This window comes from Larus michahellis, chromosome 1 (assembly GCF_964199755.1).
Source record: "Larus michahellis chromosome 1, bLarMic1.1, whole genome shotgun sequence".
Lineage (NCBI taxonomy): Eukaryota > Metazoa > Chordata > Aves > Charadriiformes > Laridae > Larus > Larus michahellis.
The window spans coordinates 140,560,223-140,580,851 of NC_133896.1; the positions used below are offsets into that span (position 1 = coordinate 140,560,223).

General features: G+C 40.8%; 1 protein-coding gene across 1 annotated transcript in view; it reads right to left on the reverse strand.

Moving 5' to 3' along the window:
* EGFL6 (EGF like domain multiple 6) overlaps positions 1–20,629 on the reverse strand; it is a 43,914-nt gene that overhangs the window by 22,027 nt on the left and 1,258 nt on the right. The window contains exons 2-7 of the mRNA XM_074572890.1: positions 16,754–16,866; positions 14,556–14,648; positions 11,560–11,679; positions 7,917–8,036; positions 4,091–4,225; positions 2,248–2,370 (exon numbers count right to left, since the gene is read on the reverse strand). Coding sequence (XP_074428991.1) covers positions 2,248–2,370; positions 4,091–4,225; positions 7,917–8,036; positions 11,560–11,679; positions 14,556–14,648; positions 16,754–16,866 — 704 coding nt within the window. The remainder of the gene's footprint in view (positions 1–2,247; positions 2,371–4,090; positions 4,226–7,916; positions 8,037–11,559; positions 11,680–14,555; positions 14,649–16,753; positions 16,867–20,629) is intronic.

Below are 20,629 nucleotides of genomic sequence, written 5' to 3' on the forward strand. Positions count from 1 at the left end.
GTGGAGTACTGAGGGTATATTTAAGAAGCCTTTCTTTTAGCTGCAGCACAACCCCAGGCCCATCTGTTGGGAGCTGGGATGGGCTGCAGGAGCTGCAGCTGCTGCCACCAAAAGAAATGTGAAGCCACAGCCCCCAGCCGCCAGATTCCCAGGATGGTGTTCTCATCCTATTAAAACCAAGACCAAAATTTCCTTTGACTTCACTAAAGCCAAAGGTTTTCCACAATTGCCATGTGGCACAGAGAACACAGCATTTCAGTGTACATTGGTACATCTAAGTGGTGTTTTTGTCACTGTTTGAAAAACATTTTCCCCAATAGCATGTCCTACCCCCATCAGTTGCTCTGATGAGACATTTTTGAGGACTGCAGTAAAAATCAACTACTGAAACATTCAAGGTTAAAAGAACTTCCTCCTCTCTGCTTAGAAAGAGGTGTATATGTGGGAATTAAGACCAGAGAAACCAGCTTCTTTTTAGCATCGCTGCTGTTCAGGTTTTACCTGTTACTGACTGTATTTCCCCCCCCCTCTATTGTTGTGTACATCTTTCTAGCTAGACCCTTGCCTTTTGACCTTCTGCCTATGGCTCTGATTTCTCTCATTACTGTGTGTTAAACCTCTATCCTGTCTTGTATTAAATCTCTTTTCCATTTCACGTGTTCTGCTAAGTTTATGAATGCATGACTCCTTCCTCTTCTAAATTACTAATGAATTTCAGTAATTGGAACTATGACATGAGGAAGTATGCAGAGAGAGAGCAAACAGTTTAATAGACACACCACTGAGAAGACAGAAAACATCTGTCTTCAGCACTGATTTTTTTTACAGGGCTAGACATTAAAAAATGTACCATAGCCTCTCCACAAGCTAAAATATTTCCTTTGTTCATATTTTAGCAAGAATTCCTGTTGAATAGTTTCTGCTTGAGGAAAGAATATTTTATACGTAGACTTGGTCAAAAGGAAAATTTCCTTTGAAATTTTCAGCTTCTCATTAAAGAGGAAAAAAAAACCCCACAACCAAAAAAACCCCAGACCTTTTTGCTCAAAGATGTATTTGTTTAACATTTAATCTATGGTACATTTGTTTTAACACAACCACATCAAGATGTGTCATGTCAGTTTGCTTTGACATTCAGTCAAGTCTCAAGCCCCATCGCATCCTTCCATTGCAGTAAGCTGCAGTGACATATCACAAGGGATGTGGTCTAGCAAGGAATCTGTCTCGCAACGTTGAATTTGAGCAGAAGAACCTTCTAAACAGCTCTGCTGTGGCAATCTGTGTCCGAAACAAACCTTTCAGTACTAGTCAGGTTTTTGTGTGCTTAGTTTTTCCATGTTAAAAGTCAATGTTTTTTACTGGAAGTAGAAACTTGATGGAAATTTAACTTATCAATGCAATATTGGAGATTTCAATTACTATCCTAATGGGATTAGGAACATGATTAATAGAGAGACTCATAGAACACCTGTGACCGTGAGGTATAATCATAATACATATCTGATCGACAATTGCTTGAAAAAGACCCAGGAAAAAAGGTTTATACATTATGTAGACTTCATCTGCTTTAGGCAAGAACCTTTAAAATATTTTCATAACGTCTTTAGTCAAAAGTTTTGAGCAGCACTCAGAGGTCCTCCTGAGGAAAACATCCCTAACAAAGCTGCAAAAGAAACCTCTGCCAGGTTTAATAAAGGTATCCAATAAAAAGGTTCATTTTAAATATAAAGACAAGAACATCCTTTCTTTCTTCCTTCTTGGAGGGTCATATTCAGTTAGAACTGGGTAGTGATATCTTTATAGGAGGTCTTCAATGTTCAATAGACAAACAAATGCAAAATTATTAGTGAAAATAGTTTCCCTACTCTCACTTTTTGCTAAGTTAGCTTGAAACTCCTCTGGAAGGGACTGCACAGCTCTCCACGAGGCTAGCTGTGGGAGTTGAAGGAAAGTAGACTTTTTTCTATTTTCTCTGTTTCTTCAGGGCAAATTCTCTTCTCTGTTTTATTTGTGATTCCTAGTGACACTACGAGACTTGGGGACTCATAGGCAAAATAAATTTGAACAAACAATACTTGTATTAACTATGCAATGACTCGTGCAATCAGTATGTTATTTTGGGAGGAGGTCTTGCTTAGTTGGTATTAAATGACTGTTCAACAGGACATTTCCTAGAAAATGCCTTATAACCATCAATTATTGGAGAAAAACAATATAGCACTATTCCTGACATCCAGTGGTACTCACCAGCACAATCGAAGCCACTTCCTCGGTAGCCCTGTTTACATTTGCATTTGAAGGATCCTTCAGTGTTGAGGCATTCAGCATGGAGGTTACACCTGTGTGTATTTGTCACGCATTCATTTACATCTAGGGAAAGATATAAATGCCTCAGTGAAAACTCCGCTGAAACCCAAGCTTCATGACAACCTGTTTGTGCTGGCCATCTGTTTCCAGGTATTGTAAGCACTAGTCTTAGACCGAGATGGCCCAGAGACCATTAGAAGCAGAAGAATTCACACTGGGAGAGAATGCTTAATGTCAGCTCCAAATGCACAACTGCTGGCATGTGCATCCATGGAAAATGCAGAGCATCCCAGTGCAGACAAAATGAACATAGTGATTTTATGACTGAGAACAGGATTCAAACTGTAGGTTGTACACACTCTTCTATTAACAAAATGCAAAAGGCACCAAGAGAGTATCTGACATCAATTAAAAAACAATTCACCAAATCTTTCTCATTCTTTCATTCACTCTAGAAGAAATGCAATGGAAAGTAACCCTGAGCATGCCAAGATGTTGAGATCTTCTATCTACCTCTAACATTCCAGCATACACATGATGCTGTGTGAAAAAATATAATCAGGAAAAATCCAGTAGAAAATACTAAGTTCAACTGACAGAACAAAATGTACAGGCATAAGAGTAACTGATTTCCTTCTCCTTTTCAATTGTTTTGCTACATTACAAAGATGTTTCTGATTTCTGCCACATGAGGGAGCCAAGTTGTTGCACAAATTTTTGCACCACTTGCATTTTATCCAGATTGCTTCATTGTTAGCAGCTGACGAGTCTTCTCATAAAGTAAGTCAGGTAGGAGACAAGCAGCAGGAAGACTGACTCAAAAATATGATATGTCTGAGAATGAGATTCAGGTTTGCAGATAAAATCCTGAGTTCTCCTGAGAGACCTCCCCAGTTTTTCCCCCATGCATACATATTGTATGAAAAAGTAAGTATTTTTTTCCACGTTATAACTCCCAGGGTTTGCATACAACAGGAAATGCAAACTTGAGTCTCCAAAACCTGCCTTACGTTCTCCCTTCCACCCCTAATTCCCAATACCAAGCAAATATAAACAAAACCCATGAATTCTCTTTTGTATGCACTTCTTGTAGCAGGTCCAACCCTTCCAGGTCCTCGTGCAATCAACTGCTAATGGATTAAAATTCAGCTAATAGATTGAAACAGCAGTAAAGGTGTTTTGACATTTGTTTTAACACCTGGGCATGTCAAGATACTTTTAGCCTGTATTTATTTTTGTTTGGGAGAAACTTAGGTGTGCAAGAGAGACCTCAAAAGTAATTAAAACCTACTTTTTTCATACTTTTTTTTTTAAGTTATGTACTGTCCATCCAAACAACTGTTTTTACAGTCATAAAAGCACTTGATTCACATTCCTCATTAAGGACACCAAAAAGAAGATCAAAAAGATTGTGAGACTGCTTGTTCATCACACACTGAGAGCCAAGAGAACAAAGAATGTCTCTTTAACTAAACCTGTTCCAGAAGTAGCACATCTTTGTAGTCAACTTTTGCTAACGTACTACAAGCTCTTCAACATCTTGACTTGCACAATGAGGCAATTTAATTTGCAAGGGCCAGTGATTAGGTTTTTCAGAAGGCTACAGAGAAAACCCAGAGAAAAACTCAAAGTACCATCAAGAATATTCTTAGTGTGGTATCTTTTATCCATTTTTGAGGCAATAACCCCCGACTAGGCCAACATGCTTCAGGCAATGACAGGAAAGATGCACGATGTGGGAATGAAAAGAATGAAGAAGCAAAATTCATGGGCTAAATCTTACCTACACAGTCATAACGGCCGCTGATGTATTTCAGTTCATAACCAAGCTGGCACTTGCAGTAGTAGCTTCCAAATGTGTTGACGCATCTGCGGTTGTAAGAGCAGACAGCTTTGCCAGTGGAGCATTCATCAATGTCTAGAGCAGGAGAAGGGATGCTGGTCAGATCCATGAAAAGGTAAAATGGGAAAGCAAGAACTAGTTGGGATTTGGCCATCACAAGTTGTTTAATAAATAAGTCTTATAATTTCACACTTGGGGACAGCTTTTTGCATGCATTCATATGAATGAAGCAGCAAAACGTGAACTGACTTTAAGGAAGATTTTGAGCCCTGGCATGGTAAAAGCTAGGGTAACTGGCAGTGGGGATTCTCCCTGCTGAGGACAATGATTTACCCTAAAGTCGTGCAGCGGGGTCAGGAGGAGCTCCACAAATTCCATTATATCCTCAAGAAGGGAAATGTCAGAGAATAGTTTAAGAGAAAGCCCCAGAAACAGGAAACTGAGAGCAGCAGCAGCTCTTCTACTGAATCTCTGCAATTCCCCTTGCTCGGTGAAGTCAAGACATAGCGGGGAGAGAGTTTCCCACTGGGCAAGTGGTCTGCCCAGCAAGGCAGGTGACAGGGACAGACGTTTTGGACAGCGAAGGAGGAAGCTTGGTATGGGAAGACCCTAAGAACATTATTCAACAACCATTGTAATTAAATGTTACTAATTTGATTTGTTTTGTTATAACATTAAATTTAAATGAGTGCAGATTATGATATTTGGCATTCGTCCTTCCCACTTTAGCACTCAGAAGTGACACGGCACACTGCTGCCCTTTACAGCTTAGAACTGCTGCGAAGTGCTGCTGGACATCACAATCGGTCTTCTTATCACGTCTACCATTTTTTTCTAAGTGCTTAGGTGACCAAAGGGAAGTGGACAACAGCAGAAAAATATTTAAACAAACCTGTAGTCAAAATCCCTCTTTCTGCCCATGGTACGCGTTCCTGATGAGGGCCTCTGTTCCCCAGCCTCCAGGGCATTCCCAGACCTCTCCAGGTTCTCATTTCCCCATGCCTCTGACAGGACCAGGGTCTGTCACAAGCTGAAGGACGAGCCTGCTGCACTCGATCCTAGCATGAATCTATGTCTGCACCGAACACTAAAGGCTCACTGTACTCTTTGAAACAAGAGGTTCAGGTTTACTTAAAAATTTTGGTCTGCAATTGTTATTTTTTTCCTTCACCTATGCACGTGGAGGAGAGGAAAACTGGAACACATCACTGTGCTGCTCTGCAGGTCCAGAAGGAATGCAGCTTCTTAGGAGGATTAGTCTAAGACTAATAGCAAGGGATCTTCAAATGTTTATCTGTTTATAGTATTTCTGTGACTAATACCAGAGTATTAAAGTATCCTATAATGTATTAAGCACTATTATGCTATACAGCAGGATGATGCTATCTCTCTCATTTTAGAGGTGGGGAACTGATGACATACCACAAGTCATGGAGAAAGAAGAGGTCTGATATTTCCAACCATTGGACGTACATTTTTGTCTATTTTATCTTCTATCAGCATTCTTCCAAAGCCATTTGAGAAGGCAAGTAAATAGAAATAAACTCAATACAAAAGAACAAAAATAGTTGCCTGAATAATTCAGTAAGAGATTGAAGAGAACCACTCATCTTGTCTATTGTATTTAAATGCATATGTCTAAAATGTTCACCTTCCAATGGCTCTTACATAATTCAAACGTTAACTGTGACTGGCAGTAGTCCGAGAGCCTTGCTGATTACTCAAAGCAGGACATTTCCAATTACAAACTCATTTCATTTGAAAGAAGGAAATACTGTTCTCATGTTGGAGAGTTTATAGTTTGGAAGTTGAGCCAAGTATCCATATGGGTTTATTTGATAGCTCCTAAACGTGATAAAGTAGTCCCTGGCCGTATGACCGTCATACATGACGATATTACAGCTGTGTGTTAAGGAGAACAATTCGCATAGTAGCTGTCCTTCTACCCAGCAGTGTTTCTTGGTCGATACATTCACTTAATCTTTTGTTTGAAATGTTAAGTATAATATTGTTTTGAAGATTGGAGCTAAAATTAATTTTTTATGTTTGAATGTCAAACCTCTCAACATCTAAAATATTCTTTAAGCTGTAGAAATTATTCAACCAGTACGTGTCGGTAAGCAGCGTCCGAAATGGATTAGCTACTGTTATTCTTTGCCTGTAAGGTATCATTTCCAACCTGCCCTTTGTGATCTAGAGGACTTGCACCATCGTGACAGAAATAAAGTAAAAATATATGAAATCATCAATATCATCAGGTACGTTGCTAAAGACATTTTAGTAAATAGCCTCTGTTGCAAGACGTTTTCTCACAGAATGGTTGAGGTTTGAAGGGACCTCTGGAGGTCATCTAGTCTGCTCAAGCAGGAACACCTAGAGATGGTTGCCCAGGACCACGTCCATGTGGCTTTTGAGTATCTCCAAAGAGGGATTTTCATTCTCTATTTTCCACTGGAATTTGGGCAGCTCTGGGAAATAAAACATTTCCCAGATGCAATTTTCAGTCTTCTATGCTTGCCCGAGTGGAATAAAGGTTAAAAAAACCCCACAAAATATCATTCCCTGGCATTGACTAGGGGTGATGCCCTAGAGGCCAGGTGAGACCAGGAAAGAAAGGCTAGATTGGAAAAGAGGGAAAGTAAGAAAGAAGGAAAAATAATCATTTTCTGGCTGATTTCTTTTTTTTTTCAAATTGAAATTGTTTGAATGCTACCAGTTAGCATTTTACAGGAAAATGTACTTACTGATCCAAAAGGAAAACTTGCATTTCAAGAAGGAACTAAAACTATTATGAAGAAGAAATCTGGAACTGAAAATTTTTTTATTTTTTTTTTTCCACAAATGAAGCTCTGCTACTGGTCCTATTTTAAAATGAAATAGCATAAAGTACATATAAAGCAGTATTTCCCTTAAATTTAAAACAAAGAGCATCTGGTGTGAAAAACGAACACTTTCAGAGGCTTTCAGGTTTGCCTGTGATGAACAGCAACAAGAATATTCCAGCTGCTGGAAAGATGCCCGGACAGACCCTGGACACAGGGCACAGCCTTGCTGTTGTGGGGGTCGTTCATGACTCCTGGATCACCCCCTCCTTGAGGAGCAGGGAACTCCTCCCTGACATGATCTTCACTGCCCCATATTCTCTAGCTGTTGGAGTGGTCCCTACTTTGCAGGGTTTGTTTCACATCTATTGGGTTTGAAATAAGTTCATTTAGCTTCAGTATTAAAATGGGTATGATTTCAGCATGGGATTACATTCTGTAGCACAGTTTTGTCAGATGTCAATATAAAACCGGTATCACAGAACAGTACCAAGTGATGTAAGTAATGCTTTTTTCATCACACAAGAAACCCCCAGCTAAAGTGATGTTGAGGCTTCTGGAGAAAATTCCAGCCATTTGTATTGTGGGTCATCACAATAAAAGAAAAACCTCTCCAAACACAACCCTCAAATCCTCTAATGCATTATGTCAGTAGCATTGTAGACCTCAGAGCAATAGGGAGAAACAGAATCTGTTACTGACTCCAAATTATGTCAAAACATTTAACTCTTTATTGGGGAATGGACTCCCATAAAGAATTACATGGCCAATGCTACAAGAATGCTTTTTTTAAAAAGCACATAAGCCTTACATCACACTGCGAGAAACAAGAAGCATTATTCAAGCCAGTGAGAACAGCTAACCACTTATTACACTTTCCTCAGACTCTTAAGTTTTTTGAGAATCTATAGAAAAGAAGGTGAGAGTGACCTCTCTAACCATACCGATGCATGTCCTTCCGTTTGGTCCCAACTGAAGGCCACCTGATGGACAAAGACACTGTACCTCCCCTTTGACTTCTTCACATCCATACTGGCAATTCACCATGGCACAAGTCCTAGAACCTGAAAACAGTGTTGAAAATAACAAAAAGAGCAAAAATCTAGACTGGGATCACACGCTTAAAATTTAGATCTGGACGAACGCAGAAAATTCATCAGAACAACAAAAATACATTCATCATTAACCAAGATATTCCTATATTAAACAATTCAGCAGTCCATGAGACAGATCTTAAATTCCCTCTCCCCTTCACTTTGTACTTTCCTGATCTGCCCTTATTCCTTCTTCTTCCTCTGTTCCAATTTCTGTGATTTCTTACTATTGCCTTTTCGATTCAGAGACGGAACGGCTCTAAGTAGACAAAAAGTGGGGTTTTTCTACATTTTCCGTTGCGACAGTTTTATAATACGTAAAACCGCTATTTGGTGGTGAAATGTTTTTATTGATCACCATTAAACATGCTTTAATATAGAGTTTGTTTTTTAAAACTATTTAGCCTGATGGACTTAGCCTGATGCCCTTTATTTTGATCCTTTATAGAACAGGTGTCTGACTCTAAAGAGGCACTACCCAGAACACGTCCTGGTTGCACAGACTGGTGAGGGGTGTGAATTGTTGGAGACGGCTGATTAGCCGCTAAAGAGAAACATAGGGTTCTAGATCTTGTTTGAGAGACCTATGAGAGGTTTGAAAAGTAGGACGAATGTATTAAGCATATAGGGAGGTATTTCTAAAATCAGTGTTTTGGTGCCAGGGAGAGAATTAGTATTTGGAAGTGTTTATTCGACAGATGGAGGTGTGTGCAAAGAAAGTATTTCCAGCTATTTCACTCTGGTAGTATTCAGGAGAACAGAACTGTATAGAGGTTCTTTGTAAGTGAAAAGCCTGGAACAGTTGTCAGTTTACTAGAGACAGAAACCAACTGCAAGAACTTGAATACTAGCTACTGTTTAAGTAGAAAAAGATACGAATTTTATTCCAAAATGCAACATGTTTATTGTCAGAAGTAGCAGCACTTTCAGAATGCGTAATAACAGAGTTTATAGAAAAGACAATGATGTGTGCAGATGCATATATAGCTACAGCCATATCATTTGTGATTTGAATGTAAAATATAATGCATATTAGTTCTGTGTGCTATTAAAATTAATCTGTATATTCTGTGCTAAAATTGTTTTTCTTAGCCTGGTTTGTTTAGACTCCGTGGCTAAGTGATAAATATCCAAGGCCAATGATTCGCTGTATTTGCAAAAGTATTTTACTTTTGCATGAACGAGAACATACACAGTAGCAGGAGGTAAGAGTGAAAAAAAGACAGACTGTAAATCATAATACTTTGTGGTATTATTTACTTCCTAAGTGGCAATAAAGAAACTTACTAAATATTATTCTTTAACTGATAATTGTTTTCTCTTTCGTTTGAAGCTCCTGTTGCCGGCTTTGGTTGGGCATAATATTGGTTTAGATGAATTGCTAATCATATCTAGTATAGGAACTCTTGCAAAACTTGAGTGATTTTGTGTTAGGTACTAACCTACTAACTATTTTAAGCAATCATTCTCTGTGGCCCAAAGCCACATTCTTCTGATACCCTTCTTCCAGCTCCACAATCCCTTGGTGTGGTTGCAGATAAGCCTGACTGCTTAGACTAGGTAGACTTCATCTTGTGAAGAAGACTTACATCACGGAGAATTTGATTCAAAAGGAGCAATAATACGCACAAAATGTTTGCCTGAATAAAATGATGAGATTCTACAGTTGGTTAAATAACCCAGCATTTCATCCGAGCACAAGTTAGCACCAAGTGAAATGGGACGCTAGTAAACTTAACCAAAAATAATTTCTACTTGAGTAAATAATTCACTATTTCATGTCGTAATCATAGTTTCTGCTTAAGAAAATAAAGGCTCTTCAGGACTGGAAGGTGGCAGATGGGTTGAGTTAATGAAGCACAAGCTGGATGAATATAAAGGTTTTTGCCTCCTTAACTAGAGCTGTGAAGAATGAAGACTTCCCTTCTGTGGGAAACCTTTTTTTCTCCCCTGAAATTTGGTTCCATTCCGTGTCAGTGTTTGTTGGGGTTCCACTGAGAAATAACATTTCCGTGTGCCAAAGTGAAACGCAACCTGTGGAAAGCTGAAGCATGGCGGTAGCAAGCGTCTGTACTCAGAGCAGGGGGAGGGAGGGACGGACGGGACAAGGCTGCCGCTGGGCTCAAGGGGAAGCGAGACAGGACAGTTTCTTTTAACTATAATTCTGGCTTCTGCCAACTTCAGCTGTCCATAAGCCAGTGGCCTTACAGAAAACTGCTTGGCGTATGATGTCAGCAGATATACAAATTATCTTGGAAGAAATGGACGGAATATATATCCGTTTCTCAGGGCCCCGCAGCTGGTGTCTGCTGCAGATAACCCACCATGATTAGTAACGCAGAGGCACAGCCCCGAGCTGTGATGCCGGGAAGGGAAACCCTTGAAAAGCTGTGGCCCCAGGCACCTTTCACAGCAATTTCAGCCTCCCTGCCATAAGAGAGAGGGAGTCGGAGCTCTGGCTTTTCTGCCTGCCCCAGAGCTGCAGACCCTACACTCCTGCGAATGTTTGCCGAGGCTGGGTATTTTTCCAGTTATCCCAAAACTGACAGCAAACTCGCCAAACGGACACGCTGCCTGGTGCGTGATTTTCTCCAAGGTTTGGAGATCAAAGCCTTTCAGAGTTTCTGGTTCTCTGGCATATCCATGGGAAAGATTGTGCTGCAGCCCATAGAGCTAGGTCCATTGCTTTAGGACAGACCTCTCAAGCAGGGACCAGCTAGCTTCCTTGTCCAACTGATGCATCTGCTCCGGTCCAGTGGACTCCAGAAAGGGCTGGCTATCACCATGTTACCTAGGGTTTTGTGAAATTCAAAGCCAAAATACCTGTACGGAACAGCTCAGGTGAAGAAAAAGGAGAGTATTTTCTACAAACAAAACAGTGCCATTGACAAATAGGAAGCTTCCTCAGGTCTAAAAAATCAGGTTGGCTAAGAAAGCAGAATCCTTTCCACTACATACTGGCTTAAAGACAAAGAAAATAGGTAGAAGTACAGTTTAGATAAGCCTTAGCTCAGTGAACAAATGTTTGCAAGAAGCTGGCGGCAAGTGTGGGAAGCATGTTAACACTCAGAGAAAATGAGTGAGTCAAGGAGCACAGAAAGGTAAAGCAAGGAGTAATGGCAAGAAATTCAGCACAGTAAAAAGTAGCCTATATTGGTGCTTTGCTTTCATTCATCCTTATTCAACAGATGAAATGGCAGGACTATACACCAAGGTTTTACTAGCTGTCCTTCATCTGAAGTAACGCTATCAGATTCTTGCTTCTTGCAGGACAGAAATTCCTCTGGACACCAAAACACAAGTATGACCTAGTTTACTTTCTCCATATACTGCCAAATAGAAAGCCTCTTTCAGCTGCTGACAGTACCAGAGAGCGGAGGCAAAGACCCTGTCCTGAATAAGCTAAATCCATTCATCTCAGGAGGAAAATCTGCCGGGATCAAATGCGATTAGATGATTTTGCTGTGCCTGTCCTATCAGCTCTATTACTTACTTGCACATGTGCCATCTGGCATAAGCATGTACCCGTTCAGACAATAGCACTTGTAGCTGCCATGTGTATTCATACATCTGTGCTCACAGGGACGTGGCTTCAGTCCACATTCGTTCAGATCTGCAGAAGTCATTGGAATGTAGTGAGTGCTGGGTTTATACACATACGTTCATACATATAGGTGGATAATATTGCTTAAGGCCATGAATTCCCCACAGTAAAATCGCCCAGACTGAAAGTGAGCCAGCCCCTTGCAAGATGAGAGTTTAGCAGACCATCTGGCTGAAAGACTGCTAGCAAAACTAATGCACACAGGCTTCTACACCTGAAAAACTAATGCAAACTCTGGCCACATCTGGCAGCTTGTTAGGAAGAGGTGGAGGGGTGGGGAGAGAATTGCAGTTACTCTGTTTTCTGGGAGTTATTCGTCTGGATTTCTCTGATTCTAGCTGGAGATTTCAGTCCTCCAGCTGACCTCTGTACTAGAAAGGCAAAGATGTGAGACTAAGAACAGCAGATCAGCTTGAGATAAAGTGAAACAAAGATTTTTTTTTGGCGAGCTACACGTTGGTATCAAGGTTATCAGGGCAGGGACGTCTAGCAGAGATGAAATACAATACATAAAAATCATGTGACTTTGAGAATAAAAGTCAAAATCTCACAAATCTCAAAAATCTCAAAATCCTGAGAATAAAAGCATCCTAAATCCTTCTCAAAATCCAGGATTTTGAGATCAAATTCCAGCTTTGCGGAAGCTAAATTAATTTCAAATTGCCAATAGCTATCCTTCACAAGGAGAAAACCGGGATCCTGAAGAGTTTGATTTGTGTGGTGCAGGCTGACAACGCTATGTGGTCCTGTGGCAAGGGGACAACATCTGCGCTTGTGACTTCTGTGAACCGACACCTCTACCTCTTGCATTTTGAAACCTCACCAGTGAACAGACAGAACTCATTAACAGAATGCACCAGTGTACGCAGCCCGTTCAACATGTGCTTAACGGCACACAAGACCAATGATGTAATTTCAGTAGAGGCAGGTCTCCAAGCACTGAGCTTGTGCGGCTCCACTTCCAATGGGAGAAGCATCTGTTCTCGTGTCTATGGGCCCTGCAGACCACAAAAGAAACTCCATACCATTCAAAGCATAAACTTTTTTTGTGGTTACAGGTGTGCAGAAGAGTTTGTTACAGCTCAGTCCAGGGAAGAAAGAGGGTTGCATTCTATTATTTAAACACAGGGTCTGTTTGAAAAAGGACAACCTATCAGCTTGCAAATCACATTGGATTTTTGTGCTACTGGGGCTCCGCTAAATAACCAAGACTCTCTTAACAAAGAAACTAGAGGGGAACAAAAGTTATTCCACTTAGACCATACATTTTCAAAAGCGCTTACCTGCCCTATCTTGCACAATGCGCAGTAATGTACAGATAGCATACACAGCTCTAAAAGGGAACCCACGGAGATAAGGCTAATTTAGCTCAGACTCGGTGGCAGACTAATACAGTCCCCCTTATCTCTGTTATTTTAGTTAGCTCATGTTGAGCTTGCTCAGCAGGGCATTCTGCTTTAAGGACAGACCAAGGCTACATCTGCCAGTAAATTAAAAGTGGCTCTGAGCACTACTGGCTGCTGGAACACGACCACCTATATGGCTATACTATTGAAATAGCTCCAGGACATTTCTGGCCTGTGCCAGCCACTGCTTTATGAAAAAATTCCTGGCTGTGCTTCAGAAGGTAGAAGAGCTCAGGGGGCTAACAGGCAATTTGCACATGTAGGTCTGTGCGGTGTTTCCACCAAGCCCCAGTCTCTGAATCTACTGCAAGTGTGCAGAACTGACCTGCTTGTGTACGGAGGGCATATCAAATCCAGCGGGAGTTACTGCACAGAAAACACCTAAAAGCTGGGGGCTTCTCTGTTGCCTTTTGGTAACACTCAAGACGTCAAATAATTTTTGAGGTTAAACTTCAGGGTTTAGAGGATGAAGTTGTAAGTGATACCTACACATCAATTACACACTGCCACGGCTGCTGTTTCACTTCCCTCTCTACTGGTGCTGAGGAATTTACTTACATCAAAAGTGCAAAAGATGGTTTTCCAAAATGCTTAACAGTACAGCTTTACAGCATATTGTTTGAAAGACACTGTGTAATAAATGGGTTGTTTTGACTCTGAAATATGTGTTTTTAGCATGTCAATGTGACATTTGCAAGCAAAGACTGCAGGTGCTTAGGAAGGTAGCAAGAATAGATGCATCCATTTATATCATGGTTCCCTCACGTTCCCTCACTCATCTGCAGCGCAGTGGGACCACCTCACTCCATGCTCTGGGACCTGCTCTTTTCATCTCATCCAACACAAGGGTCTCATGTATTAGGAAAGGAAAAAAAAAAAAAAAAGCTGAGTTCTCACCAACGTGTTAGCTGAAATATTTCCATGTCGAATTGCAAGTTTATGGAGGGAAAGTGGTGCATTCAAAGTTTCTGAATATGCAGTTCTAAAGACTCCCAATTCTGTGTTCTCAAAAATACCAATCGGCATATGCAAACAGATGGCATTGGCCCAGGCAGCTTGAGAAATTACATGTCTAGCACATAATTGCATGTCTTTCTGATGAGAAGGTTAGTTAAGAAAGTAACATGGGTTGCTAGTTAAGAAAATAACATGGGTTCTGGATTTGAATTCCAGCTCTCCTAATAATTTCCTATATAATGTCTCCCCGCCTTAGTCCTCTGACTATAAATATGAGAGTTTGCCCTTGTCATCAGCCAGCAGGAGATACATGACATAGGTTCAAACTACTGTGTGCTGAAGGAGGCTTAGAGCTTGCCTGGGATGCTGGACATGCAAGAGTCTTAAAATTTAAGCTCTTTTATGTAAACAAGAACATATCTTGTTTTACTATTTTGGAAGATGACACAATCCGTAGTACAAGATCAGGAGACAGAACATCAACAGTCTGCTTTCTGGAGTAATACCCCCATGTGCACAAACCTTGATTACAGGTCTTCCCCGTAAATCCAGGGAAACATTTGCACTTGTTTGGTCCCGTGCACTCGCCATACTTGCAGCCATGTCCACAGATAGCTGGAGGAGGCAGGCAGGGAAAGGAGAGAGAAAAAGAAAAAGTTAGAAAGACTCTATTTGAGAACTTCGTCCCTTCTTAGTTGCCTAAAAACTTGTTGCACAAGGTCAGCATCCTTCATACCTCTCCCTTTAGTTTGGGCATGGTAGCTACCCATCAACACTTTATTTCTGCTGGAGAAAAGTGACACTAGCATGGTGTACACGAGTGTCTGCTTTGCCAGGTTTGTAAAGACCTGGAAAAGAAGGGACTCGTTTTAGCTCTCTCCCTCGTGATTTTTCTGCCATGCTTACAATTCACATTTAGTTTTGTACTCTTGCCTTTTTCCTATTTTTAAGAAGCCTATGTGAGAACCAGCTAGCCAGCAGCTCGACTTGCTACGCTTGGCATCTGGAGTAGGAAAGAGGCAATGGCACTCTCCTGCAGTCAAAGGAGACACATTATCCTACAGCAGTTTTCCACTCTTGGATCTCCTCACCTACACCTGAGGAACGTGTGCATCCCACGGTGGAACAGCCAGAGTACATCTCTCAAACTATCAGACAACTATCCTTACCACACATCCCAATAAGCATAATTGCATCAGGCTTACGATGACTTGAGAGCGCTGGATGCATTAGAAAGTAAAGGTTTTCTAACTCTCATCCCTCTGGATCATTAGGCAGAAATTAAATGCTGACTTTTTTAAGGCTAAAGGTTCCTAAAGTCAATATGATTGTCAATATGAGAGTTATTCGGGAAAACGTGGAAAACAGCAAAGGAGTATGAACCATGATGCGCATCTTGCTACCTTGTGTAATTAAGCTGCTATGCGAACTAGAAGAAACATGAAAGTCACGGTGTTAGTTACTATACAGTAAAATTCTTAATTAAAACACATACTGCTGAATTCAAGTATATTCCCTACTTTTAAAAATTCGCTCAGATATACTAGCTCTGCAGATTAAGGCATATTTCAACGCTACCTGTATCGCTGAATGCACTGTGGCATACTGCAAGACCAGCTGAGTATCAACACTGAAGCAGAGAACACCACTGCAGCTGGATTCACAATGCAGAATTACAGTTGGCCTAAAGAAATCTGCCGAAGAAGAATCTTAAAAGTTTATGAAAACTGAATTTTACTAAGAAAGCACCTGTGAAAGCACCCAATTGCGTTACAACAAGACAACTTACTCCACTGGTTGATCGGTTACATTTGCCAGTTGTACCACAAAGTATTAATTAGCATCAAACTAAAATGTTATTAAGCAATGCATAAATATTAATAAAGGTATTAAACAGTTTTTCCTTTTTTATACTGTCATGCTGTATATACAGAGCAGAGACTTTTTGGCATGTTTCCTTTTTAGACGTCAGTCTGTTGATTTTCAGCAATGAATAACTCGAAGCCTCTATTCAAATTCTACAGATATACAATGCCAAACTCTCCGGGACAACAGGTGCAACATCAGAGAACGATTCTTAAAACATCTGTTTTATGACTTTGTTGTGTTTTGCCCAAGTACAGCTAGAGAGAGTTTCCACATCACCTTCTCCTTGAGATCTCTAAAATTTTAACAAATTAGAAACGTCTTAAGAGACATCGACTCTTCGTTGAGCCAACGATCCACAGACCAGAACACTGGCTGGCTACCCAAGCTGAAGACAGGTGGATATGTTACTTGAGTTTGATTTATATTTTTAGAAAGTTAAAACCTCCTGGTTCTCAGAGGCTGTGTACTTCTGAAGATAAAGGATACCAACTGATAAAAAAAACACTTCAGGGGTCCATATGAAGCATTAGAAGACATGGCATTTTTGGCGCTTACTCGACAGCTGTAACAGTATAGGCACTGACCAGGGCTGAGCAGGAGATAAGAACAGATGGTGCCTTCTGGACCTAAGAATTTTCGAATATATATTTTGTTGTTTGTTATTATTTACCCAAAGTTCTGCCTTTTTGAGGAGATGGTCTCTCAAAGATGTTTTATTCCCTCTCTCACAGTTAAGAGATTTCATTTGGAAGGTTTCTTTCTGTAGCTTCTGGTAGACGTATATGAAATGCCTTTATTAGTACCAAGTACACAGCCATGAAGAGGAAACAAGCATTAAGTATTTATGTTACCTTCGCAGTGGCCCTTGTTGTTCTTTTTCCAGCCGTAACAGCAATCCAGCCTAGAACCATAGCGACACACCCCAGGCTGGCCCACAGTCATCAGTTGCCCACGAGCTCTCGAGCTGTGTAAAGAATGATAAACGCTAGCTCCAGCAAGCACTCACACACTTTAATCCACTGCTCCGTGTACTCCATTGTACATTTCCCTCATGCGTTATCCACTCTCAGGCATTTTTATTTCACCAAACCTTGGAGCATTCAGCAATGTTCCTAAATGCAAAGGAATGCAAAGTTGCATTTGGTTGGAGAAACAGGAGATGGGAATGTTTCATCTGCAATAAATTAACTGTGCAACATAAATCCTTTCTAATGAGAAGCATGGCAAAGGCAAAAAATACAGCCAGGTCCCCTGCTCGAATGAGTCATTTTTAGTATCAGTGAAGTCAATGGGGCTACTCCAGCTTGTGTCACGTGAAGAATCTGGATTGGATATATGATGCCATAACTGACAGCGCTATTGCTTTGGATGATGAAGTAATGATTCTACAGAAAAGCAGCTTTCTGAACATCGGTCAGCCCCATAAAAGCTAGTGACTTGTAGGTTCACAGCCACTGCATGTGTGTAGACTGATTGTATAAGCTCAGAGGCTCACGTGCATCCTGGTTGCACAGGACTCCCTGGCCATACAGATTAACGTTCATTTAATCTGCCAGTAAGTAACAGCTACAAGAGTTGGAAAACCTATGATGTTAGTTGCCAAAATTATAAACCCGATGGAAATACACAACCGTGTTAGTCTTGTAGACCTACTCCATGCTGCAAAGGCTGCTGTGACTCTGGTTCTCTTCTTCCTCTGCTTGCTGTTACTTAAGTTCTCCATTACCACAAGCCTATGCCCTTTATGAAATTCTCTTCTTTATACAAAATACTCTGTCCCCACTGCTTTTTCCAGGCCATAATTTAAAATGCATTTTCTTCAAAAAGTCCAAAGCGTTGTTTCTGACACAGAAAATACCTTATCTGCGAGAGCTTCGTAGCAAGATACTTGGGATACTGAGGGGAGCAATACATAGCAACAAACAGTCCCATGGTGGGGAAAAAAGTGGAAAAAAATCAAAAAGTTAGGAACTGTTGCATTTTTTAGTCTGCTGCACAATAAAACCTTTGGCAGTGGGAAAGGTCAATGAGACCAGAGAGCCCACCTGGATCCCAAAATCTGGGAGGAGAAACAGTTTTGCCAGGTTAGTCCCTCTGACCTGTGAAGAACCACCAGCCATCAGCTTAGCTATTGCTGTCAGTTCAACATTTTGTGTAAAAGAAAGATTATTTATAAAGAGAAGATCCTTTCAGGCAGGTAGATCCTTTCCGGGACAATGTCACATGGACCCTCCTGGGTGCTGGGGGAGAAGTAATGCAGACTGGAGATATAGGACGCTCCTGATCCCTGCCTATATGACACTCATGTAGGAGGTGTCCCTGCCCATCGCAGTGGGGTTGGAACTAGATGATCTTTAAGGTCCCTTCCAACCCAAACCATTCTGTGATTCTGTGTGATTCTATGATTTCACAGGGAGTAGCTAGAAGCCTAAGTGAGACTGTTGTGCTTGTCACTGTCTGCTAAGTGTGCAAAATACACCAGGCCTTGAAGAACATGTAGCCTAAACACAGGACTGAAGAAGAAAGGCAAGAGAGGGTGGACTGCACAAGTTGCATCACTGTGCAGGTCAGTGGCAAGAGCCGTCTCTGAGTTTCTAGTGAAGAACTCCAACCTCCAAAAGTCAGCAGCTTTCAGCACTGGTGCTAAAGGTAACAAGTGGCAGACTGAGCCATCCAAGGTTGATACCAGTAGGATGGCATTCAGTAAAGAACATTGAAGATTAATAACAAGAACTTCTAAAATATGCCAGGGCCTCCTTAGTTGACGTGGTCATATTAGCTGTCATAAGATCACTGTGAGCCACTAGGACCATTATAAAATAGGTGGGAATCTCAGGTGTTTCAGTCAAAATTCCAGGGAAGTTTTACTGCGGCTGTATCAGGTTGTATTGCGTACAGTTCTTGACATCCATGGTGAAGAAATGTGAATTGTATATGGTATATATGGTGATATCTGAAGAATGAAAAACCTGTTTTAGAGAGGACACGAAGAACTTGGCTCCAGTTGAACAAACCAAAAGCTGAGAGGGGGATCTTATCGCTTCCTACTAGGTGTCAGGCAGCTCCAAATGAGCGAGAGAAGAGCTTGTTAAGAGAAAACCGGATTTATATCCATTGGCTCTTGTACTGCTGTCCATCAATGCTCGGAGGGCGACATGAGTATGAACACAGCCACAAGAGGGGTGAGAGTCTTGAAGAGCATTGAAGAACCAGGAGAACTAATCCTACCTAATTTTAAGATATGTACTCTCTTTCACAAACTGAGAAAGACCTAATGCTGCCTGTAACGATACAAACATGAGCATGAATGACGTAACGTCCCATTTGCTCAGCTGCTGCTGAAAAAAATTGTTCCTCTCTGGAGTAATATGAAGATTATGAATCCTATCCCAAAAGAAGTCATCAAGACCAGTTCAGAGGAAAGCATTCAGACAGTGGCCAGGACCAGGTGAGTGTATAACTCCATACCTACAGTGGTGAGCAGCAGACAAAATAAATTGGGTGTGTGATGTGAAGACACACCTTAAACTCCTACACACTACCTCTGACTTCTTGCAGTGATTTACTTAACTTGACATGAAAAAAAGAAAACTTATGTATTTACGGTAAAACACGTCCAGAAAGTTCACCTGCTCCACTGATCAAGCGGCTAGATAGATCTTCCAGCAGAGCAAGGTTGATTGATAGGGTATGACTGATATCCCCAATAGCTTAAATACACAAACAACTGCAAAGGAAAATATTACAATAACCAGGGAAAGAAAGGTGAATAAAGGACACCTGAATGTTGAGACTTGCTTATCCAACAGACTCACCCCCGCCACCCCCTACTCCTCTTTTTTGTTGTTTCATTCTTTTTTTAACCTCTTTTTTTTTTTTTTTCCCTTCAAGACACAGCTGCTGAATAGATTCAGTGCACTGTTTCCATAAGATCTCTACAGGACATTTTCGGTCAGCTCTTGCCCATACAATAGCTGCCTGCTGCTGGGGGGTGGGCAGGGAGAGGCCTCAATTATATTATTAGCAGCTTCCAGTCAACTTCAAAGACAGGATATTACCCCTTTCTTTAATTTTCCTCTAAAAAAAATTCCCAACATTGTTGCTAGCAAAAGATAACTAGAAGCAAACCTAAAATTTTGACCAACTGGTATATTTGGAAGGAAAAATAGGTGGTATTTCACAATTTAGCAATTTGAAAGAAATTCCTAAAAAGTCTATTATGAGTGTATGTCATGCAGAGATAAATTTGAACACTTTGACAAATGAAGGCATGGGGGTTTTTGTTGTGGTGTTTGGTTGGCTTTTTGCTTTTGTTTGTTTTTTTTTTTTTTACACAAGTTTATTTGAAGAGTGACTTCCTTCTAGAGAAGAGTTCACCTATAGTCATATTAAATAAAACCAAAGAAGTGTCACCTTTATAACTGTGTCTTAGATATCCCTTCAGCCAGTTTCAGGCACTCAGCATGCCAACAGTCCTGCTTCACTGCGAGTCCCTCCCAAAACACCAAATGAAGTTTAGATTGGGCTCGTAGAAGTTCCTTTAAGGCTTCCTGTGCCCATCAAACTCCTTAAAGGAAGTGCTCAGAGCAGAAAAGTCCAGACACAAAAAACCACGCTTCTAAGAGACAAAAATCATCATAATTAATTCATTTTTTCCAAACTGATTCTAATTTTCACCATTTCCTGTTCCTTTGTCCTAGCTATTCAGAGCCAATAGAATTTCTTTG